At 37.8% G+C, this 26,946-nt stretch overlaps 2 protein-coding genes across 4 annotated transcripts; one reads left to right on the forward strand and one right to left on the reverse strand.

Annotated features, from left to right (window-relative positions):
• The first annotated feature begins 2,519 nt into the window (after positions 1-2,519).
• Positions 2,520-11,162, forward strand: LOC143892825 (uncharacterized). Of its 3 annotated transcripts, none has more exons than XM_077397717.1 (19): positions 2,520-2,669; positions 3,632-3,725; positions 3,816-3,864; positions 3,963-4,141; positions 4,472-4,558; positions 4,679-4,795; positions 4,993-5,127; positions 5,676-5,798; positions 5,910-6,032; positions 6,179-6,301; positions 6,407-6,517; positions 8,451-8,525; positions 8,612-8,703; positions 8,806-8,923; positions 9,240-9,328; positions 9,423-9,516; positions 9,711-9,802; positions 10,313-10,620; positions 10,974-11,162. In XM_077397717.1, exons 2-19 carry the CDS (start codon positions 3,693-3,695, stop codon positions 10,997-10,999), a joined length of 1,974 nt encoding a protein of 657 aa, XP_077253832.1. In that variant the 5' UTR covers positions 2,520-2,669; positions 3,632-3,692; the 3' UTR covers positions 11,000-11,162. The 3 variants fall into 3 exon arrangements, with proteins under 3 accessions (XP_077253832.1, XP_077253834.1, XP_077253833.1); XM_077397719.1 differs by having other exon boundaries at positions 5,913-6,032; XM_077397718.1 differs by having other exon boundaries at positions 2,570-2,669; positions 3,678-3,725.
• Positions 11,163-14,128: 2,966 nt separating this feature from the next.
• Positions 14,129-23,795, reverse strand: LOC143892826 (V-type proton ATPase subunit d2). Its single transcript, XM_077397720.1, has 10 exons — positions 23,370-23,795; positions 22,340-22,460; positions 20,356-20,463; positions 20,172-20,274; positions 19,560-19,640; positions 19,385-19,470; positions 19,134-19,193; positions 18,984-19,032; positions 16,069-16,203; positions 14,129-14,504 (listed from the first exon to the last, which is right to left on the reverse strand). The coding sequence occupies exons 1-10, from the start codon at positions 23,548-23,550 to the stop codon at positions 14,373-14,375; spliced, it is 1,056 nt and encodes a 351-aa protein (XP_077253835.1). The 5' UTR covers positions 23,551-23,795; the 3' UTR covers positions 14,129-14,372.
• Positions 23,796-26,946: the final 3,151 nt, after the last annotated feature.

Below are 26,946 nucleotides of genomic sequence, written 5' to 3' on the forward strand. Positions count from 1 at the left end.
TTGGAAAAGGATTGCTGATTCCGGCAATCTAAAGACACCTTAGGAGGCATTTGTATGAGAATTTTCTATGGAATGCTTGACATTAATGCAAACCAAATTCTTTGCCTGGTGGGGCACCCATGGAGATGCCATAGATCAAAGATCATTTTGATCAGAATTCAGAAGCCATCTTAACCCTCCAAGAGGGTTTTTGCTCACTTGATATGGACCCTATGTCTAGGGTAGGCTTCAGAGGGGGTGATGTAGATCATGTTCCATGTGTTGCAATAGGGAGGGCAACAAGCCACATGTGGGATTTGTGTTCTTGAAATATGAACAGGACTAACTCTAATTGCTTGAGCTTGAGTCCGCCCAATTTTAAGATAGAGAGTGCTTCTAAGTGCTGAAGAGACCGGCTGCCTAACCTAGAGTGGAACGGAACAAAACTCTACATGCCACTTGTCCCAGAGAGGGGGTAGTTTTTTCCTTCTTCGAGAAAAAAGGAAGAACAACGGATGAAGATGTTGTTAGTGTGTGAAGAGGATCTTTGCTCGGTCCCATTCTTGGTTCCCAACTCTATTGCCAGAGAAATAAAATCTCCTGTTGAAAGACTACTGTGTGACCCCCACCAAATCTTGCTAGAGACATTAGGAGAAGCACCGGCCATGTAGCTTCTTTCCATCTTTCAACAGCACAATAATATTGTGAGAGTCACCCTCCACCACTAGGGAGTCAAGGATGGAAGGATCCACCAGGCTGGTCTCGAAACAAATGGCACGAACCTCAGACTCATTAAAGTCAGCCACCCCAATAGGGCCAGAAGAGGTTCAACTCATAATCTGTTTGAATTACAAAGAAGACGCCCTACATCTCCTTGGTCAAAATCATCAAAATTAAGCTTAAAGTAACATGGAATGGGAGGAAACGAATGCTAATTTTGAATGACTACATATTCTTTTTGTTTCTTCTACAATGAGACACTCCTTCGCGATATATTATTCCTTGGGCACCCTATGATTTGGGCCCATCCATTTGCCAAACGAGTTGTTGGGATACAAGGAAATACAAGTGCAAACACTCAATTGCATCTTGTCGAGAATGCACAAATTATAGCATCACTTGTCGAACACAATTGAATCTCTTGACGCATGACATGACACTCTTAGGTCCTGTTCGTTTAAGATTATGGCAATCATCTGTGATTCCAATACAGATTATTGGACTCAAAATTACAATTTTTTTTTGAGTCCAATAATCGGTATTTGAATCACAATAGATGGTCATGAACCTTAGTGTACTTCTTAAGATAAGAGCTGGAGAAAAATAAATATAACACTAAGAACAAAACCCTCTATTTCAAAATATTCATCGCATACAAGGCGCCACACACTCGAAGGCATCGAACAGATGAATTACAAACGTGCTCTCACGAATTTCTTTACTCAGGCCTATCTTAAAGACTATTTCTAATACAAATTTGGACTATAATTCTAAAAAAATGCTACTAAGTATTTTCCTTAAAAGAAGTATTTTTAAACTAAAATCCCTAAAATAAATCAATTTCTCAGTTTTTAATTGGTCTAACTCATAAGAAAACAACTAATAGTTACCAAGGTATAAACAACAAAGGTGTATGAAAAGAACTAAGACATATGGTTGCCTCAAAAAGCAACATGGACACGAGAGACATGACCATACTATACTACCTAGCGAGAAAAACGCACACAATGTGTGTAATTGTCTAGATCGATGATCAAGCACACTAATACGACTCAACTCAACTCAACTAAGCCTTTGTCCCGAACTAGTTGGGGTCAGCTAATGAAGAAAATTTAATGAAGAAGTTGGGGTCGGCTAATGAATCATTTAGCAAGTACACTATATAAAGTATAAATTATACATGAGAAGGAGAAAATGGTTTAAGCTAAACTTTATGTTTAATGAACACATGCAATCCATATTTTCCACCCTAAAATAGTTTTTTTTTTTGGCAAAAGAAGTCTTCTGACAATTTACAAATAGAGTCCTAACACTTGAATGAATGTTGCAAATCAGGTCATGCTATCAGTTCGTGACCAATTCATCTCAAACCCATGCATAGGGTAGGGCCAACCATTTTACCCTACCACACACGTTCTAACGGGCTAGGTCCCACGATCTCCACCCGTGTCTACGTATAGGATGTGACCCACCATTTTAAAACTCATGTTTTGTTGGGGTGGGGCCAAGAATGATATGCCCACACGCTTGATTAAAAAATAAACCACTGAGCATCATGGTTATTTTGGTCTTTTTACAAGTTAATATCTCTCTCTTCACATATAAAGTCATTTTGATCAAAACAATCTCCCATAGGTACTTTGCTCACAAACCAAGGTCACGACGGGATTTGCAAAATCCCCTCAAATGGGAGGACTCTAACGGGTAAATTGTTACATAAGGCAGTTTTTACCAATAAAAGACTTTTCGTTGTACTTGAGGGCTTTTGGTAATTTAGCTACATGTTGTCTGCGTGGAAAATTACGGAACTAACACTGAAACCCTAAAACGCGTGATATTTTTCACGTACCTTCTCGTATAAAGAGGGGTGAGGCCTCTATTCTGAAGCTCTCTCCTAAACCCTAACTTTCTAGGGTTTCTCATCGACTCCATTTTTCTCTCGCCTCCTTCGCCCGCCTCCCCTTCTAACAGTAAGGAAGCTCTACTCAATCTCCACGATCTTCATTTACGTCAATTTCTCTGTTTTCTGTAGATTCTGATAAACGAGAGAGAGGTTTTCTGAGGAAATCGCTGTTTTTTTCACTCGTTCTTGAACCCTAGGCGATCTTATTTTTCATTTCACTTTTGATTGTTTCTGTCATTGATGTTTTTCTCTCTCTATATGTTTGACACGCATTGTTTTCTATGTTATTTGTTCGTTTCATCGATTTTCGCCGGTGAAAATGATAAGAAATCAAGATATTGTCGTTTTATTTTATTTTTTATTTATTTACATGGATTTTATAAGCTAAAACCTAGATTTTTTTAGATGAAACCGCTTAAAGCTAGGTTCTTCAACCTAGAACCTAGATTTTTAAGATAAAACCTAGATTTTAAGTCATAAAACCTGGATTTTGAATGTAAATGAGGTGTGTTACCACTCCGTGTTTTTAAGCTAAAAACTGGATTTTTTAAGCTAAATCCTAGATTTTTTAAGCCAAAACATAGATTTAAATCATAAAACCTCGATTTTGAATGTAAATGAGGTGTGTTACCACTCAGTCTGGTAAAATCATGATTTTATCTAAAAAAATCTAGGTTTTAGGTTGTAAAATCCAGGATTTTACAATCTTGGATTATAAAATCCATGTATCCTACCGGCTTAGTGTACTCTAATTTCTGTTTCTGAAGATCAGTGAAAGGTTGAAATGATTCCTTTCATAGCAGAAAAATATTAACTTTAAAAATCGTGTTGATATGTATTATCAATCCAGTTATCTAAGATTGTGCGGTTCTTCTCGCCGGTTGCTCTTTTTAATGAAATTCTCACTTATGTTTCGTTGTATTTATCAGTGCTATTTTGTATTTTACATTGTTATTGCTTCACTCATATTGTTATTGTATTTGAATTATTTGCTGAATTTTTATGAAATTATTTTAACGTTTTCTGCAGAAAGTGTAACTGGTATTAATTTTCTAGTTCCTCTAAATAAATCTAGGCTACTTACATCAAAATGGGCAAGTCCAGCAAGAAATCCAAAACCGAGGTACTATTTTTATTTCGCATATTTAGTCACTTTTGTCGCATTTTTCGCCTTTTTTCTCTTTCTGATTATTTTTATGATGTTGTAATGCAGGTTGCTGCAGTTCCCATGGAAGTTTCACCTGCAAAATCTGCAAAAAAAGGTTTTTTTATTTTTTCTCTGCCCTAATCTATTTTGGCTGATTTATTATTCTAGGGCTTATTGAAGGGTTCAAAGTTACGTATCTTGTTATACATTCAGGGAAGAGGGATGCAGAGGATTCTATCGAAAAACAGGCCAGTGCCAAAAAGTTAAAGATAGAAGTGGCGGAGGCAGTACAGAAGCTGAATGGTAAAAAGAAGTCAAAATCGTCTCTCAAGGCAACTCCAAAGAAGAAGCAAGAAACCAGCAGTTCCGAGGATCTAAGCTCCGAAGAAGAGGTTTGATCAACTATGGAAGGCTTGAACTTTTTCTCAATAATTTTCCCAATTTCGATAGATTGGAGAAGCTTAAGTGCTAAGCATGCTTTTTGCTCTTGGCTTAACAGATGTTTGCTTATCGGGTGATAGGTTGCATGCTTACACCTTGTTTGGATTGCAGGGAAAAATATTTATGGCAAACATTTTTTCTTAAGAAAAATTTATCTGTTCCACTATTTAGCAAGGATGGTTTTTTTTTCCTGCCCTTAAATCAAGGGGTTTGATACTTTGATTCAGTGAGATGTTACATTTACCTTCTGTGGTCATGATTGAACAAATTGTTCTCTTTAGGTTAAAGTTGCTCCCAAGAAGTCTGCCACCAAATCCGCAAAACCACCTGTTAAAGAGTCAAGCAGTGAGGAATCATCTTCTGATGAGGTAAGCAGTGAATGAATATCCTTACCCCCATGCCTGTAGGGATTGTTACATTTTGCTGCCTAATCCAATCTTAATGCAGCATATAGCTGTTACTTGTTTTCACTCATCCTTTTTTTCCAGGAGCCTGCTGTTCCTAAAAAACTGCCAACCAATGTCTCCAAGAATGGTTCTGTTGAAGCTTTGGCTAAGAAAGCGAAGCCTCTGACTAGCTCTGAAAGTGACTCCGATGAGGAAGAAGTGAGTTGTTAATTTAAAGCACATTTGAGAATTTTTGGTTTGTGACACTTTTTGTGTCTATTTGGCATTTCTGGTAGGATTTTATAAGGAAACACACTCTGGAATGTGTGATACATTCTTTTAGGCTGATGAATGTGATTTGCACATTTACTTATATATATATATTTTATTCTGAAGATCAATTATTTTGTACCCAGGAAGCTGGACAGAAGGTTACCTTACCGTTGAAAAAGTTACCAGTAGCTGCAGCTAAGAATGGCTCTGCTGGAGTTATCAAGAAAAAGGATTCAAGTGACAGTTCTGATTCTGATAGCAGCTCAGATGAGGACAATGTGAGTGCTATCGTTGCAGGCTGTTGTCCGTAATTGTATGCTCTCTAGAAAAAGGAGTCAACCATGAATTTTTTTTCAATGGAATATTAGTCTACCCAATAGTGAGGATGGACCTGAGAGAGGCTCAGCTAGGAGAGGGTGAGAAAAGGCTGAAAAACAAGGAAAAAAATTCTGCTGTAAATATGATTTAAATTTTCCCTATTTTTTTTGCCTTGTATCACACTATCTTCACTCATGCTCTCTCAAGTCTCCCCTCTGCCGCCCTTCCAACCTATCTTTCACTACTTGATAAACTAATATTCCTAGGAAAGAGATTTCATGGTTGCCAAACATGGCCTCAGTGCCACCAGAAATAGATTACAATGTTTATTCAATGACTGCTTTCTCAAAGTACTTTTATCCCGTAGTTGACAAATGTGGGTTCTAAGTTCTAACCATTAGTTGCAATGTAAATATGAACAAAATGTTGTTTGCCAAACTACCTAATCAATCTAAGAAAACAACTCTATGGGAAAGTCTAACAACGATTGCAATGTAAATGTAAATAGAAAATTGTGGCCAAAGTACCTGCTGGACTGAACAAACCAGTGCAACAGAAAATTGCACCTGTGTCAGCATTGAAGAAAAAAGAAGAGTCTAGTGAAAGTTCAGAAAGTGATTCTGAAGATGAGGTAAGTGGAGTTGTTTGCCATGTTACATGAACACCTTCCAGCTTGTTGCTCTTCATTTTCTTTGAATTTGGTTGATATTGCTTCTCTAGCTAACTATGCAAATGCTATCAGAAGGTTGTAGCCAAAGTTCCCGCCCAATCGAAAAAACCAGCAGTGACAAAAATTGCAGCTGGGGCATCGTTGAAAAAAATGGAAGAGTCTAGTGAAACTTCAGAAAGCGATTCAGAAGATGAGGTAATTGGTGTCTGTAATTGCTCATGTTTATTTTGTTATGATAACTTTTCTAAAGAAATAGAAACAAGTGCAAGGAATTATGGGCATGAGATTAGCAGGTGGAAGGATAAGATTGCCTCTAACACTTAGACTGTAAATGTTTGCAGGAAGTTGCAGCCAAAGTTGCTGCCGGAGGTAAAAAGCCAGTGCTATTGAAAACTGTACCTGGGCCAGCATCTAAGAAAAAGGAAGAATCTAGTGATAGTTCTGAAAGCGACTCTGAAGAAGAGGTAAAATGAGTTGTTTCAATTATACGTGCATGATGGATACTTTATATGATGCGGCTTTTCTTTTAAGTCTTGTTGCCCCATTTTGATGCCAAAGTCTCAAAGCAGGACAACGTTGCGAAAGCTGCTACTCCACTGGCTTCCAAAAGTGCACCAGTTAGCGTCAAAAAGGAGGAAGAATCAAGTGAGGGTTCAGAAAGTGACTCATCTGAGGATGATGTGAGATTTTCTTTTTCTTATTGCCCCCTCTATTCACATTGAAATATGTTTATGTACATTGTAGTTGTCTTGATCGTTTGTTGGAAGCTTCTCGGCTAGATTTTATTTTATTTTAAATGTTTACAACAGCTTTATTTGCTGCTGCCTGTCAATGTTTTTACCCATTCCATGTTTAATATATTGAGTTTCATTACTTTGTTAACTTTGTGTTTCTGCATGAATTAATGCACAATATTTGGGTAGAGGTGATGTGGACACATTTGAGTGCCTCCCATATACCTTGTTCAGTCATTGGACCATCCTTCATAGGTTTGGGCGAGTGATCTAATCCTCTAATTGCCTTTTGCTTGTGTGCCTAAGCTTATGGGCATTGGTGTTTCTTTATTTGGGGTCTATTTAGTAATATTTTGGGATTGGTATCTGCCTGTTTTAACCCTGCTCTGTTGATCCCTAACCACAAGGGACAAACTCTTGTGGAGGCTAGTTTGTTTGCTACATTCTTGACAAATGTGGAAGGAGCGCAACATGGTCTTCAACAACATAAAGAGATTGATCTTGGCACTAAAGGAGAATGATAATTTGTGTTGTTATTTTCTAGATCAAAATATGAGTTTGAGGAGTAAACGGGATGGCTTTAGAAAATGTTTGGAGGTCTTAAGAAGTCAAATTTCTAGTGCGAAGAACAACTAGAGATGGAAGCCCTACCACATGTGTACACGGTGAGTTTGGCCATATCCGAGGCAAGTGGGAGTAGGAGCTATTGAGGATTAGGTCTTATCTTTTTGTTGAGGTGAGATTCGTTGCCGCCTCCATTAGTGGATCACTTATTGTGGGAGGCTGCTCAACCAATGAGATCATATTGGTGCCAGGCCTAAGATCTTTTCCTTGGAGGCTCACTAACCTGAATGTGGAGTTTCTAGATATTAAGGTGACTTTCCCTCCTTTCGTTCGAGAGATAAATTTGATGGATTTTCTTCGGCCAAATCTGGTGTTGGTTTTGCATAACTTGTGTAGAGTTTTCCAATTGGGCTGTGAGAACTTCTCTTCGTAGGCCACTTTCTTGTTATTTTCTTTTATTAGCAATATTGGAATGTTATCGATTAAAAAATAATCTGAGAGTTTGTGTGTTGGAATTGCATCACAAATTCTCTTAGTTGTATTTGAAAAAATAATGTCCCCTATTCGCTTTAACCATTAAAAAAAATGTGTCCTATTCCTTTCAATTTTTTTTTTTGGGGGGGTGGGGGAGGGATCTAATTTTGGATTCTTATTAACTCTGCATGTTTTTTAGGTTTGGTTGTTTGCGTTGAAATTTTTGGAACATGCTGCAATTAGCAACTCATATTTTGTCTCAGGTAGTTTCTTTCTGTCATTGGATGAACTTAACAAATAATATGAGCTTTCAAACTATTTAATTTGGGATGGGTACATTTTAGTGGGATGGTGGAGACCTTTGAGTGTTTCTTTGTTTGTCATTGTATGAACTTCAAAAATAGTATGAGCTGTCAACCTCTTTAACTTGGGATGGGAACATTTGAGTGCATGAGCATGAGGTGTCAGTCCTGACATCCGTGGTAGATTGACCTGATAACATTTCCGTGCATTTTTGTATGATAATGTGGGTGATAAAAATAAGTCATTTCAGAGAATGTGAAATACGAGAAGAACAGTAAACTTTGATTGAACTTTCAATATGTTGACCGAAGTTCTGTAATTTATGTAAAAAAGTGGTGGTGTCGTTCGAAACGTTACTGAAATCTAAACATGTTGATGAAAGAAAATTGTCTCATTGGGGATGGAAATAGAAACATGTCACGAAAAGGTTTGGACCACCATTTATAACCATGGATGTAGCACCGTCTGACATTTTATATGTTTGACAAGCCCGAGTCATTTGACTAATGGAATTTCATAAAAAATCTATACTCTGCAGGATAATGATGTTGAAATGAAAGATGCTAGTGTGGCTAGGTCAAATAATAAGAAGACCACTACTAAATCTAAGGAGGTAACTTTCTCTACTTGCACTATTTTATTGATATTTCTGATCTATATGGCTAATAATCTCGACATGTTCTTATTAAATTTGTACAGCTTCAAGCCCCTGTTACTCCCAGCGCTAAAACCACTGGGTCAAAATCACTTTTTGTTGGCAACCTCTCATTTAATGTTGAACGAGCTGATGTGTATGTGCCATTTACTGTTATACAGTCACTTATTTAAGTCACTTATTGGAAGTGATTTTTACTCTTCCATTTTCATTTGTTTGCTTATTACATTACCTGCAGGGAGGAGTTCTTCAAAGATGCAGGTGAAGTTGTTGATGTCCGGTTTGCATCAAATGAGGAAGGCCGTTTCAAAGGATTTGGTCATGTTGAGTTTGCCACACCGGAAGAAGCACAAAAGGTAATCTCAGCCATGCGACATCTTACCATTTTGTCCGGACTTTACATATTCTCAAGTATTTTTTGCTTTCATTTTTTTGGCTGCTGGAACTGTTAGAATAACAAATAATTTTGACATCTTAAATCATATACCTTCAAATACTTGAACAAAAGAGTGTTTGACTTTCATACAGTATTTATTGTTTTAGTGACGTCTAATCATGTTTTTGGTAAGTAGTTGACTGCTGATTTAGGTTCCCACCTGCCCCACTTGTTTGTCATGCCCTCGTCATTTATATTTCTTTTTTTGAGCTTTTGTACTTTCGGTTTTGTTCCAGGCTCTTGAGTTGAATGGCCAAGAACTATTAGGTCGGACTGTGAAGCTTGATTTGGCCCATGAGAGGGGCTCATATACACCACATAGCGGGTATTATTCTATGCCAATGTTGCTTCTATTACTCTCTGTCTCTCTCTCTCTCAGTAGTTCTCATTAAGCTCACTTCATATTGCCAAAACCGCAGCAAGGACAACAATTCTTTCCAGAAGGGAGGGAGAGGTGGACAAGGCCAAACCATTTTTGTACGAGGTTTCGACAAATCCCTTGAAGAGGGTCAGGTGAGACTTACCCCCTTTGTATTCCTTTCAGGATTGGGCTACCTGGTTTCTGGTTTCAGAGTCTCTTCTTAGGATTGTTTTACTTTTAAGAGAATCCGACTTTTAAAGTAACAATTTTTTTGTTGGAGGTTCTGCTCCCACTTCCTGCTTCCTATGGTTAGTTTGGATACATTACTTTCCTATGCTGATGACAGATTCGGAGCAATCTAGAAGAGCATTTTGGGTCTTGTGGAGAGATTTCACGGGTTTCCATTCCAAAAGATTATGATACCGGTGCTCCTAAGGGGTTTGTGAAATTTTCATTCAATTCTAATATCTGTTGTCTTTGCTTCGCCAAATTTCAATTGTGTTTTATATGGTATATTGAATGTCAACTCTCATATTTGCCATCATTAGAAAAGAAAAAAGAAACTCATTTGTTTTTCCTGATAAACATTTGACCACTCTTGTAGGAAGCTTCGTATTGTTTCTTCTGCTACTATGAAAATGCCATTTAGACGAGGATTTTGCTCCAGTGTCTTGTAATGGGAGCTTGCTGAATCGATTCGGCTGAGTTCTCATTGACTTGACTGAGCCAAACACATCTCGGAAGAACTTTCTTAGGGCTTATTCTGCATAACATATTTTGAATCCATTTTTAGTCTTCTGTAAATCATTTTGAAAATTTCCAGTCCCATGTAATTCTCGGCTTCTAACTTCACCTAAATTACACCATCTTTCTGCCTTTTGTAAATCATCCAAAGTTATTACAGTTTCATTTTATTTACCCTTTACTGACTTTGAAAATGTCCGGCAGGATGGCTTATTTGGATTTTAAGGACAGTGATAGTTTTTCAAAGGCCCTGGAACTCAATGGTGATGAACTTGGGGGCTACAGTTTGACGGTGGAGGAGGCAAGACCTCGTGATGGTGACAGTGGTAGGGGTGGTCGCAGCGGTGGTAGGGGTGGTGGCAGAGACAGTGGTGGCCGATTTGGTGGCCGACGTGGAGGTGGCCGATTTGGCAGTGGTGGAGGTGGCCGATTTGGTGGTGGTGGTGGCCGTTCTGGTGGTGGTAGAGGACGTGGAGGGTTTAATAAACCGAACATGGCTGCTGCTGGTACAGGTAAGCTTGCGATCTGAACTCTCATTCTGGGTGCAATTTTTTTGTGTGTAAACTACCCTTTTTATTAAAAGAGGAATGCTAAACTCCGGGGCGCTCTTGCAAAAAAGGGTTGAAAGGGTGTTCACATTGGTTGCACTTTACCAAAGTGCAATTTATGTGGTTTGACTGTTACAGATTATACATGCACTATGGTGACAGCAACCAATGGGAGTGCCCTTTAATCCCATTTTTGCAAGGACGCCCTTGAGTTTAGCATCACTCATAAAAAAAAAAAACCTTGATTTTGGGCAGTTTTCAAACAAACTGCTCCTGAAATTTCCTTTTAAATCATTTATTTCTGTACTGTAATGCAGGTAGGAAGACTACCTTTGATGATTAAGAGAAGGGCGTTTTGAAAGAAGCCCTCTACTCTTGTTTTTGGCGAATGAGTGTTTGTGTATGGTAGAAGAAACTTGGGATTTTGATATTTTAAGTGTTTTGACATTATGTTGGATCGTAACTATTAGTTTACCTATTTGATAATGATTGGTTTAGTTTATCAATATTATGCTGCATGAGATTGGTTGGTGAAATTAGTAGAGCTTACTCACTGTGGTTTGTTTAACTCTAAATGCCCAGTTTGGATTGCAGGAATTTTCTGGGGAAAGTTTACTTTTCCAGAATTTATTGTTTTACATTGTTTCCCCAGTATTTCCATTTCAATTTTTATTCGAGGAGCCTTCATTTTGTGATATATATCCCTTTAAATAAGATCATTTCCCTTTAGTTGTGGAAATGAAATAATTTTCCTACAATCCAGAGGTTTTTGTAGAATTTCTTGTTTTCAGAAATGTTTTTCCTGAAAACAAGGTAAGGCCTAGAATTTCTTGGCTTCCATTATTTCAGAAATGCTTTTGCTGCAAACCAGGCAGGGCCTATACTTTTCTAGAATTCCTTGTTTTCCATCATTTCAGAAATGCTTTTCCTGCAATCCAGACAGCTCCTATGGTTTGTTTGTCATGTCAAAATTTTCCATGAGAATTTTAGAATTATCTCTAGTCCTTTTAAGTTATTGATCCCGAATCCTTGGTACAAATCGATTATAGAGGCTGTTATGATTACCGAGATGCTCCCAATTCAGAATAGCTTATAACAAAGTCTATGTGGGGGTTGCCATTCTTAACATGATATATTGATATCATTTCTACAAATTTTCCCTAGACTTTCTCCAGAGTTGAAATGGTTCGTCATTTCTCGAGATAGTTTTGAACCTTGCATCACTTCTAGAGGGCATGTATGGAATTATTTTCCAAGAAACATGTTGCCCTTTGCAATTCCGGAATAGCATTTCCAGCGTCTCCCAAACAAATCGAATATATAGTAGCAAGTGATTAGAATAATACATTAATAATTTCATTGCTAATAAGTTTTCTGCACCATTTTCAAAAGTAAGTTTTCTGCACCATCTTCAAGTTCTAAAAAACAATGCCAGATATTTGACACCAAATCACTTCCTACACAAATCATTCACACTTTTTTGGCTACTACAATGAATCTTTAACTGTAAGAAGCAACACGAAGATAATCTGTCTTCTGCAGGTATTAGCTACGCAAAAATTATAAAGATAAAGAAAGGGAAATGATATTCCCCCCCCCTTCTGACGGATAAAATTCCCCCACGTTATTCGTTAGGTTTTAATGGCAAAGAAAAAGGTTCAAGGGGGGATTTTATCCGTTTAGGGGGGTGGGATATCATTTCCCTAAAAAAAGAGATTTTCTTTCTTGATAAAACCATTTATATGGGAATGTCCAAGCAATCTTGAGAAATAAAAATTGCACGGCTTCTCTCTTTCGAGTTCTAGGATGATGGATAGAAATGGAAATCCTAGAAGAGGAGTTTAAAGCATCGGGTCAGGAGCTTTTAACATATTGGTTAGGTGCCTAACAGGCCTTACCGGAAGGGTATTATTTTCATTTGTCATAAGCTAAATTCGGCCCCCCAAATGAATCTTGTTTTTAGGGAAAAAGGATTCCGGTCCTCTAGCACCTCTCAAACCCTAACCAGAGCCCATGAAACACACAAGTCGACTAATCAATCCAAATAGCCGGAGCCTTGTTTTTCATGGAACTAGTTTTCTAGAAAAAGACTTTCCGGGCTCATTTATGCCATTTGCTAGGGGTGTAAACGGATCGAATTCGAATCGGATATGGCTATATCCGAATTCGATTACAGTATCGAATTTGACGGATATTTAATATCTATTACTGAATTCGTATCCGCCGGATATTATTCGAATTCGGATATTATCTGTATCCGTTTATCCGGTAAATTCAAACATTTTATTTCAGCACTTTATCTTTCTTCTCCTTCTTACCCCTCGAATGAATTTTTCAAACCCTAAAACCAGACCTCTACTTTCTCTTCACAAAATTAACTCTCAAACTAAAATATATGAGATCCTCTTCTTCCTTTTAAAACAAAGGCAGAGAGAGGCGATGGGGATGGATCATGGTGTTGGTAGTGGTCTTTGGGTTTTTTTTTTTTTTTTTGTATATGATGGAATGGATTTGGGCTATTTTGAACAGGGGAAGTGGGAGTGCTGATTGTGGAAGATGAAAAGAAATGGGGATGGAGATGGGGATTGGGTTAAAGATTGAGGTGATTGGCGGTGATGGAGGTGGCTGTGAGAAGGTGGAGAGGGGTGGCGGTGGATTTTGATGGGTTGGAGGCACCAAGGAATGCCGAAGATGGTGTCTCAGCCTCCTCCTTTCTCCTCTCTCTTGCTTCTCTTTGTAAACCTCAGAAGTCCCCTCCTTTAATTGCATTTTGGGTTTTTATATAACCATAAGTTGAAAAATTGATCTGAGCCATCCATTTACCATCAATGACCTAGATGGCCTTTTTGCTTTAGAATTCTCTAGAAACTATAACATCTTCTTTCAATCACCACCACCCATTGTCTCTTTCATCCTACAGCCCACATTTGTTGCTTCCTAAAGACGCCATGTCAAACTCCAAGAATGCCCTTAAAATGAGAGATTACTTCATTTCCTACCCAAAACACTTTTTGTTTTTTTTTTCTAAAAAGAAAATTCACTTTTCTTTTAGAAACAAAAGATAGTGTGTCATTACTAAAAATAAATATTAATGATATTATTAATAATAAATAAAAAGAATTTACTTCTCTGATTCGGATGTTAAACTGATCGGATATATCATTTACCAGATTCGCATCCGCTTAGAGCCGGATATCTCATAAACGGATTCGGATAATATTCGCTTTAAACGGATTCGGATGCGGACGGTAATCGAATTTTCGAATATCCATTTACACCCCTACCATTTGCTGTTTCCCTTCAAATTCGCATCAAGAGTATTCACTGCAACTACCCTATAGGTGTTTATTGTCACTTCAGATCTTGATCTAACGGTGATAAAAAGTTGGCCTGCTTGGCCCCATTACTTGCTAAAAACTCTAACAACAGGTCCTAATACCGGCGGCCCAAATGGGCCCCACACACAAACGCAAACACAAACACACCGCATTTTTAGAGAAAATAAAAATAAAATTCAACCAACACATGCAAATTCCGGTACAAGGTGTCCTCCCCTCAAATATGCAGATTGAACCTACATATTATTAGCTCTACGAATCCATGAGTGAAAGAAAGCAGTACTGACCTTTGCAATTTGCTACAACCAAGATAGAGAGAAATGTACATATGAAAAATGGAAAGACCAGGGGTCTTATGGTTTGAAATAAAATACATGCCTAGAATATGAATACAACACTGTCATGAACCCTAGACTTCTGGTTCTGTGCCACGCATTCGGAGATCCACATCAGATTCCTGATCTCTTGCTCCCTCAATCTCATGTAGGCAAAGAAAACCCCATAATGGAACTGCATGTTAAAAAAAAAATCCATAAGAAAATCTCGAGAGGAAAAGAGAAATAAATGGTTTTCAGCTCATCATAACACTGCAGATCTACTTATGTAGTCATGTTATAATCAAGAGCTTTCTAGAGTGGTTATTTCATAATCAGGGATTTCTAGTTCTCCCAACTCAGGATTTTACCAGCTGTAAGAAATACATATAAAGAAACTAAATAACTTATCAGTAAAAAAAAAAAAATGTTTACAGAACATGATCATCAGAATGGACACCACTTGAAATCTAACTGCATTTAGCAGAACATGATACCCACTTTTGAGTTTTGACCTATCTTTGCAAGTACGAGCTGGTAACACTTCTGGCAAATCAGAGGAAATTATTTCCTCAATACATCAGCAGAAATTTGACACCTTGATTATGATAACATTTTGATGCTATTATGTGCTTTTTAGCAGTAGTATCAACAAACCAGCCATTTTATGCTTCAATAGACCTCAGCATATTATGGCACAAAAAACTGCACTACCTTTCAATGTTGGCATCTTATCTATAATGATGTATAATTTGACAAATTCAATGATTGATCTCGCCATGTGCAACCCTAGATTCCATACCTCCAAGGGGCCGTTTGGATAACCTGATTTTATTTAGCTTGAAAGTACTGTCTGAGTGGCTAAAATCCTGGATTTTACAATCCAATAACTTGGATTTAGGTTTTAGAAATCTCTATTCCATCCTAAGATTTCTTAAACCTGGATTGAAAAAACTTGTCAGGCTGCTTTCCAATTTCCAGGTATGGCTTCGTCACCCCCATGTCCACCCCCATTGTCTCTTCATCTAGGGTTTTATCTATGAGTTGGCCGACACTTTGAATTTATTGCCGACTCACGTGTCCTGCCGTGTCCGACACGACACCCGTGTCCACACGTCTTGACACTCCTTTTGACACTTTTACTTGTATTGCTGGAAGTGTTAGACTTAATGTGGGTGTGTGGACATGTTTTTGTACCGTGTCAAGTGTGACATTCTGTTTTTTTATTGAATATTGTGTTTACCTCTTTTAGACAACTCGTATCCATGTTGAAACTGGACACAGAGATCCATATCCACATATCACGATTACATATACTTTCTATTTTAGCCGTGTTGCCGTTTCTAAAGCTTGGGGGTTTGCTGTGTCTGACACTCCGTGCGACACTCGTGTCCGTGTCCACAAATCATAGGGTTTTATCCATCAAAACACTAGATTTAAAAAAAAAAATACAGGATTTTAAAATCCGGTTATCCAAACGGCCCCTAAAGGTCAAAATATATTTTAGCAAAAAAATGATTCCCCTTAAACCACCTCAACACGTTCAGAAACCTGCCTTGGGAACAACTTATTTGTTTTCTGATAGGTAACAGAAACTTCTTTGAGAAAAGAAAAGCAGAAGCTATAAAAGGGCAGAGCTTAGAATGATTGATAGGTTCTATAGCTCATATCACACACAATCGAGTATGATGATCAGTTTCTACCACAGAATATAAGCATAGATTTGGAAACTTCGTTTCAGATGTATCATACAGACATACCTGTTGTTCAAATGCCAAACAAAGCCTTTTCACCTCCTCTTCATAGAAAGCCTTGTCCAACATCTGGCTCTCCCCATAGGATATCTTGGCAAATATAGACTGATATGGGGGGTATTTCTCCATGGCACCACGAACCTACAACACATCCATCACAAGGAGCAGTTATTTTAGCAACAAACACAGCAACATAGACAATTGAGAACCAATTAAAATATCAGGACAAAGCGGCAAGGCAATATCCAAGAAGCATTGAGTGGGAAAAGAAAAAAAGAAACACAAAAGAAAAGAAAAGTAAATACTATGCACAGAACAAACTCTTCTAACATATAAGATCAACGCCACATTTGGCATCAAGCTTTGTGCAATTGTGGTTATAATACGGGAATTGCAACATTAACATTATGGGTTAAATTACCATTAAAAAATCATCATGGGTGAAATTTTAACCCAACTTATTAATCACAAATAAAAACAAGAAAGGAACAAGGGAAAAAAAAAGCAATATCTGACTTCTCAAACAATGCAAATTATACCTACTTCAAAATGATAAATAGGTTTTCATGGCTTGGAAGAGTTAACCACTTGAATATTATGATATTTTTATTTAATAACAGCTAAAACACAACAGACATTTCAGAAAACACCGCCGATTTCCATTTCAAGAAACATGAAGGAACTCCATTTCAAAAAAAAATATTCCATTTCAAAAAAAAGAAACATGATGGAACTTTTGATTCCATCGTCCTATCAAAAAAGCGCTTTGGTTTTTTTTTTTCCTTTTGAAACTATTTTCCTTTTGCAGTGGAGGGAAAGGGATAGAATCCCTGGGAAATTATGCGGCAGATGGAAAATGAAACTAGGAGAAAAACAAACTTGATGGGAAAGTAAGAGAAAGCGAGGTGTTTGGTTGTCCTAGGGAAAAGAAATTGAGGTTGGGTGCCATTATCAATGGTGGGGGTGTTTACTTGTCATTATCAAAAGTAGAGGTGTTTATGTGTCATTATCAAAAGGGGTATTCACTCAACAAATAAAAGGGCATCCCCTGGGTATCTCAAATTAAACTTTGATGGCTCTAGCCTTGGCAATCCTCGCCCAGCGGGAATTGGTGGAGTCCTTAGAGACTTTGGGGGTAAGGTGATTTGGGCGTTCTCTGGTCCAATTGGGTGCGCAAATGTCAACGAGACTGAGGTTCGGGCTGCTCATCAGGGGATTAGACGGTTGGATAAAGAATCTTTAGATCGTGTCATTGTAGAGGGACGCTCCCATAATGTGATTCGATGGTTGAAAGGGACGTCAGTTCCTCCTCGAGGTTTTCGCAGTTCTTCGATGAACGATGAAATTCATGAGAGAGTCTTTGGATCCTCAATTATTTTTTCACACTTTAGAAGATCAGCTAATAGCATAGCAGACTGTTTGGCGAGGGAAGGAGTTGATAAGCGAGGGAAGGAGTTGATAAGCAGGGCTGGAGTTATTTGATTTCCTGACTCCTTGAATTGGAGTGTTTGATGTATTTTCTTTGTTGGTTTTTCACTGTATTTTTTCTTGTTTTCATTTCATGCGTTGGGTTGACTGCCTTAGTCGGCCCCTTTGTTGGTTAATGAAATCTGCAACCATTCAAAAAAAAAAAAGGAAGGGAGAAAGGGTTTTACATTGTGGGCAATAATGTAGCAGAAAAAATGGTAGAAATGCATTGGCAAAAATGCTGGAAGTGGAGGGATGTAATAGGCTAGCAGTGGCAAAAATGCAGCAGCGATGGAGGAAAATCCTGCAGCAAATCGAGTGGGATGAAGTGGAAGGGCGAAGGTGGAGAGAGAATGAGTATATGGACAGCCATGCACATGAACCTTTTTCCTATAGGTGGGGGTTTCCTACATCCAATCACCTACCCCTTCCCATGTTTTTCCCCAATTATTTTGTGCCATAAGGCTTCCTTTTCCCCACCATACGTCCATAGCCACTTCCCTAATAGTACTTTATTCCTTAGTTTGAGGTTGCCAATTCTGAGCCCACCTTGTTTCATTGATTTGCACACCCTCTTCTACTTCATGAGGTGTTTGTTTTGTTTCCTTCCCATAGAAAATCACATAGGAGCTTCTCAATTCTCTACACAATCTCAAACGATAAGTATCTCTTTTTCCAAGTGGCTAACTTTCTCTCCATTTGGTCAATCACTGGATCCCAAAGGGATAGTGTCAGAATTCCCACAACTAATTGGAGTCCAAGATGCCATGAGTAGGCCCCAAATGACATTAACTTTGATCAATGTTAGGAGTAGGTTTTCTTTTTCACATCCCATAAGGTTAGCAAGAATTTCCATTTCATCTTCCTCCACACAATTCCCACCACCACACTTATTACAAGGTTGATTTTCAAGCCCGATACAACCTCAAACCACCTAAATACCCTCTTTAAGTTTTTGAGTTCCTCTTCTTTGTTCAAGAAAATTAGAATATCATCCGTAAATTAATATTCTCATATTCACAAACGGAGGCTAACCTTCTCTCATCTTAATCTTTTCAGGCACATGATTTTTTCAAGAGTTCCACTGTGATATTGTAATCTCTCAGTTTAAACAAAACAACGGTTCATGTTTAACCTTTGTAAGGCACTAGAGACAAACTTACCATTTCAAAAATTGAGTGGCCATAATTTTAATTTTGAAAGGTCGTGAATACACCCACAAAGTTAATCTTCAAGTTCCTTCAATTCAAACATGACCAACCACAATTAACAGAATCTCACATAACTGTTGCAGCAATTAAAAAGCATTTCCATCTAGTCCAGGTTAACATGTGATAACAGGTATCTGCAGATGATTTCATCAAGCACCTTTAAAATACTGCATATCTTAGAATTGTGATAAGAAATTGATATCTTTCAAAAGTCAAACTCCTAAATCTTCTATGGTAACTTGCCTGATCAATGTCCTCACACACAGCAAGTTCCTCATGGCCATAGGGATACCTACAAATCACAAACACGCCATCTATCAGATAATAAATTAGGAAACCAACTGAGCGACGTCTAGAGATAAACAAGCAAGAATGATCATATTAGAAGCTTACAGTAAACCAAAATTAGAGTAAAGCTTCCGACGATCATCTCGTGTCAGTTCAGTGCCAATACTGCACAAAGCAAACCACATAAGATGTAAGATTACATTCTCCACAGAAGAATCCCTGCCTCTTTGGTTGCATGGCTGAAAGTAACATCATCAGACCAATCTAATTTTAGTAGGTTAGAAGTTCACATAGCAGCATAGCATTCGCACGGCATCAAAGCCACCAAAGCAGCTTCATTTTTTACAGTAACTCACCTGTTTATTGTAATATTGACAGCCCTTCTATCAGCTTCAAAGGCTAGGAGGTCAGACATGATTTCAGCTGTAGCTCCACCTAGTTTCTATTTGAAAAACATTGTCTTAGACCCAGGTAACAGAGAGAGAGAGAGAGAGAGAGAGAGAGAGAGAGAGAGAGAGTTACTACTCAAACCTTACAGAACTTATAAAAATCCTCAAGGTATGCCTTATAAAGCGTGTTCCTCATAATTTCAATATTCATGTCATCCAAGTCCTACAGAAAGTGCAATTCAGGAATAATTATGAAAAGAGTCCACATGTAAAGAAAATCCCTTTCGTTCAGGGAAATTATCGAAAAAAGCTACATGTTTTTAACTTTCCCAATCTAATTTTAACTATATGTAAACTGAAAGTTCCTTCAGGGGCTGTTCGGAGACAGGGAAAATTTATATTGGAAATTATTTTCCATGGAAAAAGAGTTTTCCAGCATTTTGTTAATTCATTTTCCGTAGAATTTCTTTTTTCCACATTTGAAAAGTTCCCCAGTTTTCTAGAAAATTTGCAACACTCCTTGATTGTGGAATTTGTTTTCCTTGGAAAACTCTTCTCTCTGTAAAATTTTCCTCTAGATCCAAACGACCCCTTAATGAGGCAAGCAACCATAGTGATTGTTGTGGAAGCCAATAGGCTTCGGCATCTTTTGCTTATAGTTGTAACTCTTATCGAATAAGAAAATAAATGTGAAAGTCAAGCTATCGAAATAATGAAGGCAATATAAGTAATGAGGACTAGCCCAAGTCAATACCTCAGACGTAATACATTCTGAGAAATATGGGGCCAATGGTGTGTCAACAAGCACCAATCTGTAAAGCTCACGCATATTCTGAGCAACTGCGAGGGTAGCAATACTGAGAAATAGAAAGTAGAGGGTAAACGGTCTTACCAACAGTTAAAGCATCAAAAGCAGGACAGAAAGTAAGAGACAGTACCTGTCAAACATGCCCAAAGGATGGCATTTCTCCAACAATTCATGAACATCTCTCTCGTGCAGGGTACCAGTGACAATCAGGACAACATTGTCAATCATGTGACCGTACCTGAAAGACCAAGAGTTAATTTGGGATTTTCAAAGTCTACAAAGAGGAAGAGATTATAAAGTTATGGAACATTAATTATTAAAGCGTCATATGCATTTCAATTTTTCAGTATTCACAGTAGAGATCTTGAGGAGTTTGAGGGGGATTAGAATTTGTTTCCATGGTAGATGTTTGGAGGTTTTTTGTGAGATAATAATCCGTTTTCTTGAAGGGAAAAAACTAAACAATCCCTCTCAATCCCATTTCTCTTGCCAGTTTTCTTGTGTTTTTTTGTGAGATAGTGACTGTTGTTGTGCTCAAGTTATAGTGTTGCTCATATTCACTTTTCTATCTCTTGCCAACATAAATGAGACCTACACAGGACTGAAACAGAGTCTAATGCATATTTGTGGTTGATTTCATTGAGAAGATCTCATTTCCATTAGGAGTCCAAATCGAATTTCTCTTTACATTAAGAAGCATTAGGCAGATACAAAAGAATGTCATCATTCAAAAAAAAAAAAAAAGATACCAAAGAATGTCCTCAATAAAAAGTTGATTCAACAAAGCTTGAAGATTCGTAACATCCGAAGCTGGAGGCTGTCTATCGATGAAATTTCGATTTTTTTTCTTTACACCCAAAGGTAATGAATTTTCTTCTTCTCCTCTTTTTTCGAATGAATGCCTCGTTTGCACAAGCAAACCCCTTTAAATATTACAATATTTTTTTTTCCAATGTAGGCTGAGGAGAGTAGGTTTCCACCAGTTGCAATTTAGAGGGAGTTGACTCACCGAATCAGTCCATTTGGAAGGAATAATGGGTCTTATTCCACAATGTAATCTCATGGTGGGGTGTCTCGAGGGATGATCTCCTCAGATCATTTCCATGGAGGAAGGCGGTGGGTCTTAGTCCACAATCTAATGGTTTCTTGACGGATCATCGGTTATGTGGATAAAGATATGCAGAGGGATACCATTAAACAAAAAAGATATACAGAGGGATGTATATATTATAGAGGTATGTTCTCCTCATCACTTGCAGAGAAATAATCTTCCTACACATAGCATTGTTCCTTTGGTCCTAATAAGTTGAGACCTACAATTAAAGAGTAAAAACAATCTCTATAATGGTATGTTCAAACCTACTGTGAATGGTTATTCATCAACCAATAGAGATTACCTTCTCTATGTTGTAAGAGGTAAGGCCTTTCTTTGTGTTTTAGGGATTGGCTTTTTCTTAGTTGAAATACATTGGCTATCACTTTTTTGGTGCTAGTGGTTCCAACCTTTCAAGTGTTTTCTTGGTTGGAATACATTGAAGATGGGCTACCACTTTTTTGTGGTCGTCCCTAACCTCACACCGAACTTAGTCGATACACAAAAACAACCAATAACAAGAACTGGTGTCTCTCGACACACCTCATCTAGCACCCCCTACATTACCAATCCTCCCCTCATCAATCTGATCATCACCCTCTGAAGGAGAGCAACCTGTGACAATAGGCGATGAAAATGGACACTGTTCACTCCCTCTTCACATCCACTACGCAGAAAACATTTTTGAGCATTAGATTGATGGTCGGGAGCCGACCCCAACTAGTTTGGGACAAAGGCTTTGTTGAGTTGAGTTGAGTTGAGATTGATGGTCGGGGCAGCCAGCCTTAACTCAATACTCGGTCTCGGGAACCTGCTAACTGCTTTGGATATGGGGTCGATCTCAAGAACCACGCCCAAACAATTACACTGGGTGACGACAGTTTTGATAACCACCTATGAAGGGGTATAGCGAACAACCAGACCCAAAAATATAATTTTACAAATTTGGATTATCAATGTTAAAGTAAGAAATAAATAAACAGATAGAAGGAATTTAAAGAGAAGTTGAATAGGTACTTACGTGATATACTCTAAGAAGGTTGATAAGGGCTCTGTGGCTTGGCATAACATGTGCTTATACTCATCAACTAGTTTAAGAGTGCATTTCTCCACAATTGTAGTTGTATGCAAAGGCGAAGGCTCTACAAGCAGTTCATAACTTCATTACCAACTATTCATATACAAATCCAATAAGAATTAACATGATAAACACAAAAAATAGAAAGAGGCAATATTCAAAATGTAAGCTAGAGTGATAGCAGTGCATATTTAACATAAAATATCTTGGAAATGAAGATTCATTTGCCATCTCCTGAGCCCTAAGCCAGGGAAAACCTCTCTTCCCATTCCCTTTACCCTACCCCCACTCCTCTTTTAAGAAAAAATATAAGCATTATTTTCAAGCAGGTGCTAGAATGTAGCAATTTCGGAGGTGTCCAAAGTGGGCAAAAGGTAACTCTGTTAATAACCATCTCCAATTTTCCGACAACATGGCCATCTTCATTGAAAAAACTAAAGAAAACCAAATTTGTAAATTTCATCTTCAACCTAATTAATGTCATATCCCTACAATGTATCAGTGCCAGTAAGCTCACAGTAAGCTTATAATTTCTGTCCAAAGTTTGGACTATTGGGCAACGGTTGGCACTCGTGCACAGTATAATCACTGAAGCACTAACCAAGATTTTTGGCAAAATTCAATGACAATTAGACTGTCCTTATAAAAAAAAGGAAAAAAAAAAATTCACCAAGAACCAAATCTTAATCAAATTAAATTGCACAGAAAAAAAAAAGGAAATGGATACAGAATGCACTGCGCCGAGTCCAATCAATCTAAAAAATGCCATACTTGTAACAATTGGAATTCACTAATAAGATGCAGATTCAACTCCAATTTCAACACGAATTAAAATCCAAGAAAACATCATCAACTCAAAACAACAGTAGTAAATAAAAAAGATCAAATTGAAATCATAAACCGAAGCGTATACATGTCAAGAAAAAAGTTAGGTATTCCCATAAAAAAGAGAAATGAGATGGGATTGAGATACCGTTCTGAAGGTAAGGACCGTATTCGGTGGCGGAGAGATGCATCTTGATGTCGTCTAGGGTTTCGCACTGGCACAGATTGTTGTAATCTGCGGCCGTGAGAAGCCCAGATCTGTGACCTCGAACAATTGCTTCAAGGTATCCCCCATGGATATTGAACGTCATGGCTTCGAATCCGTACATCTTTTCGTTTCCCGACCCTAAATTCCAAGGCCGGAGAGAAGATCAGATCTGGAGTAGAAAAACCGATGAATTTGAAAAGATCACGATCGAAGAAAAAGAGAGAGTAGTGTTCGATTAGCTGATTTGGAACCCTTCCAATCTCGGATCCTTTGGCATATGAGGGATTTTGGATGGGAAATGATATTTTCGACCCCTTTCTTACTTGGGCCACCTGAGGTTGTCATGAACTCATGATTCATGAATAAAGTTGGAAGGGGCTGACCATGGAGAAGTTGGGGCGAGTATATCACATATCTTTGGCGTAGATCATCTTGTGTGGTCCATGATGCATAGTTTGTAGAACTCACTGATTGGACAATCCTAGTGCCCAATCCTAACCCCACCTGATCGAATGGTTAAGGCTGTTTAATCGGTGCCAATTTTTTACCGTATCTTAAATTATATAATCATATTTTTTCTCTGCCATTTGTGGAGGGAAAAAATGGTCAGAAATAGTGTCTGTCCATTTTCCCCTCTACCTTTGATTGGGTTAGGATGATACTATAGGGCTGATTTTTGGTACACACCCTATCCATAGAAGGACCTTTCAAATGAATGCTTTGGATCACCCAAAAAATGTGGGCCACATAAGTTTTTGAAGCAGCTGCTCAGATAAACTATTTGAGCAGCTCAGCAGGAACACTATTCTCTCTCTCTTCTTCAAGACACCCTCACCACATACAATGAAAGCCCACCCCATGGCTACACCAAACCCCACATTTAAAGAAAAAAACAATGATAAAAACAAAAAAAGCCCTAAAATATTAGGGTTTATGTGCAAAGCATGTTAATGATGTAAATGAAGACAAATAAAACCCCTACATCGAGGGTTTGTGCTGATAAATAAACAACTAATTTTTACTTTTCAAGTATGAAAACCCTAATTTCTAGTTGGGGAAGCCGAGGGCATTATAGCCATTTCTTCCTCTCCGTCCACTCCGTCAAGTTAAAAAAAATCCATCGAAACCTCAGGGGGTGTCGTTGGTGACTTCGAAACTATAAGATTAGAAGTGAAGATGTCAGATAGTTGAGAGGGGCTATATATAGTTTTCCCTAAATTTTTTAATGGAATTTTTTTGAAGTGAATTTTTATTCTATTTTTTCTCACTCCGACTCCGTTGACCAGAGAACGGAACTAAGATGCCAATTCCAATTCTTGATTCTATCCATCCAAACACAGCCTAAACTGTTGTATCCATGTTACATGAATATGTTCTGCCATGTCATATTTTTTTAACTCTTGGGAGTCTATCTTGGTAATTTATACTTGCGGGTTTATAGAGAACCTAATGGGTTTATAGGGAATTTTCCATGTTTGAGTTTGGTAAAATCTACTTATCAAGGATGCTCGACCTTGTAAAAAAAATTGCTGCGTCAAACGCCTATTTTAGAGATGTTGACAAGGTTAGCTTCAGCGTCTCTTTACTTCCGATTTTTATCCTATAAACCATGGCCTTGATCTCATTTAGTAATTGGAGGGGACTGCCAATGCAATTTTATAGTGTAAAGAGCACTTGTTCCTTAATTGGAATAAGACATTTCATTTTCTATGAGATTTGGATATATCTGGATATCCATCCCTAGTCGGTGGCTGAGTGGGTTTCCCTTGTTTGCAAGGAAATTCCTTCTTGGGGTTACTTTTGGTAATTTCAAATCTAATCCTTTATTCAATCTAGGTTCTTCAATGGGTAAAAGGACCTTTGGTTGCTGGGTTTTATTTTTTCCTAGGATTTTATGTGGGAGAATATTTAGTGGTCACATTAACTTTTTCTTGCTGACATCAACAAAATCTTGTCTTGAAAATGGTGGTCCCTCTTTCTCTCTCTACCCTCTCTCTCCACTCATCATAATATCTTTCTCTAATTAATGCTTGTCCCCTATTTTGTCTCCTACCTTTACCCACATAAATCCCAGGAAAAGAAAAAAACCCGGCAACCAAACAAAGCAGCAAGTTGAGGGGCTACTATGACAAGGTCCTTTAAGACCCATTGAAGAACCTAGATTGAATAAAGGATTAGATTTGAAATTACCAAAAATACTCATAAATAGGACGTGATTATAAGTTTAATTAGATAATTAGTGGACTTTGATTAATTAATTAGAGAGGAATAGATTAGTGTAGGCCAACAATATTTAGTTAGAGTCGTTAATTGATAACTGAGAAATAGAATTTTTTTGGAAAAGATCTATCCAATTCCTTTGCAGGTTGTTGCTAACATGTTCAGACCTAGATCAAGAAATAAAAACTTCTCATATGCAGCTGCGTGATTTAGGCCCCTTTTAACTTGGATTTTGAGAACTGATTGTGAGTCCAAAACTGATTATTAGATCTACAATTAAGGTTTGTTTAATTTTGAGTCAAATAATTAGTTTTGGACTCATGATCTGCATTCAAAATCCTAAGGCCCCGTTAATTTTAGATTGTGATAACCTACTGTAGTTTGGGTCCGGGTTCACAATCGGTTGTATCAATCTAGAACGAACAGGGCCTAAACAAGTTAACAGGTACTAAACATAAATTTGAGTCCAGTAACCGGTCTTTGACTCACAATCTTTTCTCAAAATCCAAACCAAACAGTGAGGGCCTCAGTGTATTTATGCCAAATTTGCATGTGTCACAAGACTCACAATCGAAGATCTGACCTTTTTAACAGAGGGTTGCTAGAAAAATGGGATCCCGTGCCGGAAAAAAGCTCGGGATCTTCTATTGTTACACATACGTGTATGATACAAAAAATGTGGGGCGCGTATCTCGACTGATGCTAAAGATTGCCAAATCAATAAGCCATACTTACGCGGTTTTTATTTTCCAGAGGGATCCTCTTTTCGAAGTGTTAATCAAATTTCCTCTTTGCTAGCAGCCCTCAGTCAGTCGTATATATTATCTGTTGAAGGCTCACAAAAATGCATGTGTATTTACACTTCCTACCTAAAAATAAGCTGATGATATCTGCACTACCTTGTTTTGATAATGGTACTCCCCACATATTTTAACAGTTTCTAAATTGGCTTATGAAAGTTTGTTTATAATGATGCTTGGCCTTGGCAACTCGCTATTTGCAAATCGGACAGCTCCTATGAGGTTATCCATGTTATTTATTGAAACTTGACTAGTGATTATGTCATTTATACAATGACTATGAATGCTCGTGATTAATGGCAGATCAAGGATAACATAATATTCCAAGGCTTAACACAACATATCTTATTATTTGAGCTCACAGCCAACATGTAGAGCGCTGCCACCGACATCACAGTAACACCATTTGTCAATCACAGCATTTACACGCAAAAAAGTTTAACAGAAGAAAGAGAGGGAAAAAAAAAAGAAAAAAAAATAACTGCATCAAATTATCA

Source organism: Tasmannia lanceolata, unplaced genomic scaffold (genome assembly GCF_043159265.1).
Source record: "Tasmannia lanceolata isolate RefF3 unplaced genomic scaffold, GAP_Taslan_0.1 ptg000015l, whole genome shotgun sequence".
In the NCBI taxonomy this organism is placed as follows: Eukaryota; Viridiplantae; Streptophyta; class Magnoliopsida; order Canellales; family Winteraceae; genus Tasmannia; species Tasmannia lanceolata.

Excerpts from the sequence above, each read along its gene's own strand:
- LOC143892825 (XM_077397717.1), top strand. The coding sequence starts at position 3,693 with ATGGGCAAGTCCAGCAAGAAATCCAAAACCGAG. Across the intron at positions 4,142-4,471 it reads ATCTAAGCTCCGAAGAAGAG|GTTAAAGTTGCTCCCAAGAA; the intron begins GTTTGATCAACT and ends TGTTCTCTTTAG. Across the intron at positions 6,033-6,178 it reads AAAGCGATTCAGAAGATGAG|GAAGTTGCAGCCAAAGTTGC; the intron begins GTAATTGGTGTC and ends AAATGTTTGCAG.
- LOC143892826 (XM_077397720.1), bottom strand. The coding sequence starts at position 23,550 with ATGTACGGATTCGAAGCCATGACGTTCAATATCCATGGGGGATACCTT. Across the intron at positions 19,471-19,559 it reads ATTTTTATAAGTTCTGTAAG|AAACTAGGTGGAGCTACAGC; the intron begins GTTTGAGTAGTA and ends TTTTTCAAATAG. Across the intron at positions 19,033-19,133 it reads TACTCTAATTTTGGTTTACT|GTATCCCTATGGCCATGAGG; the intron begins GTAAGCTTCTAA and ends TGTGATTTGTAG.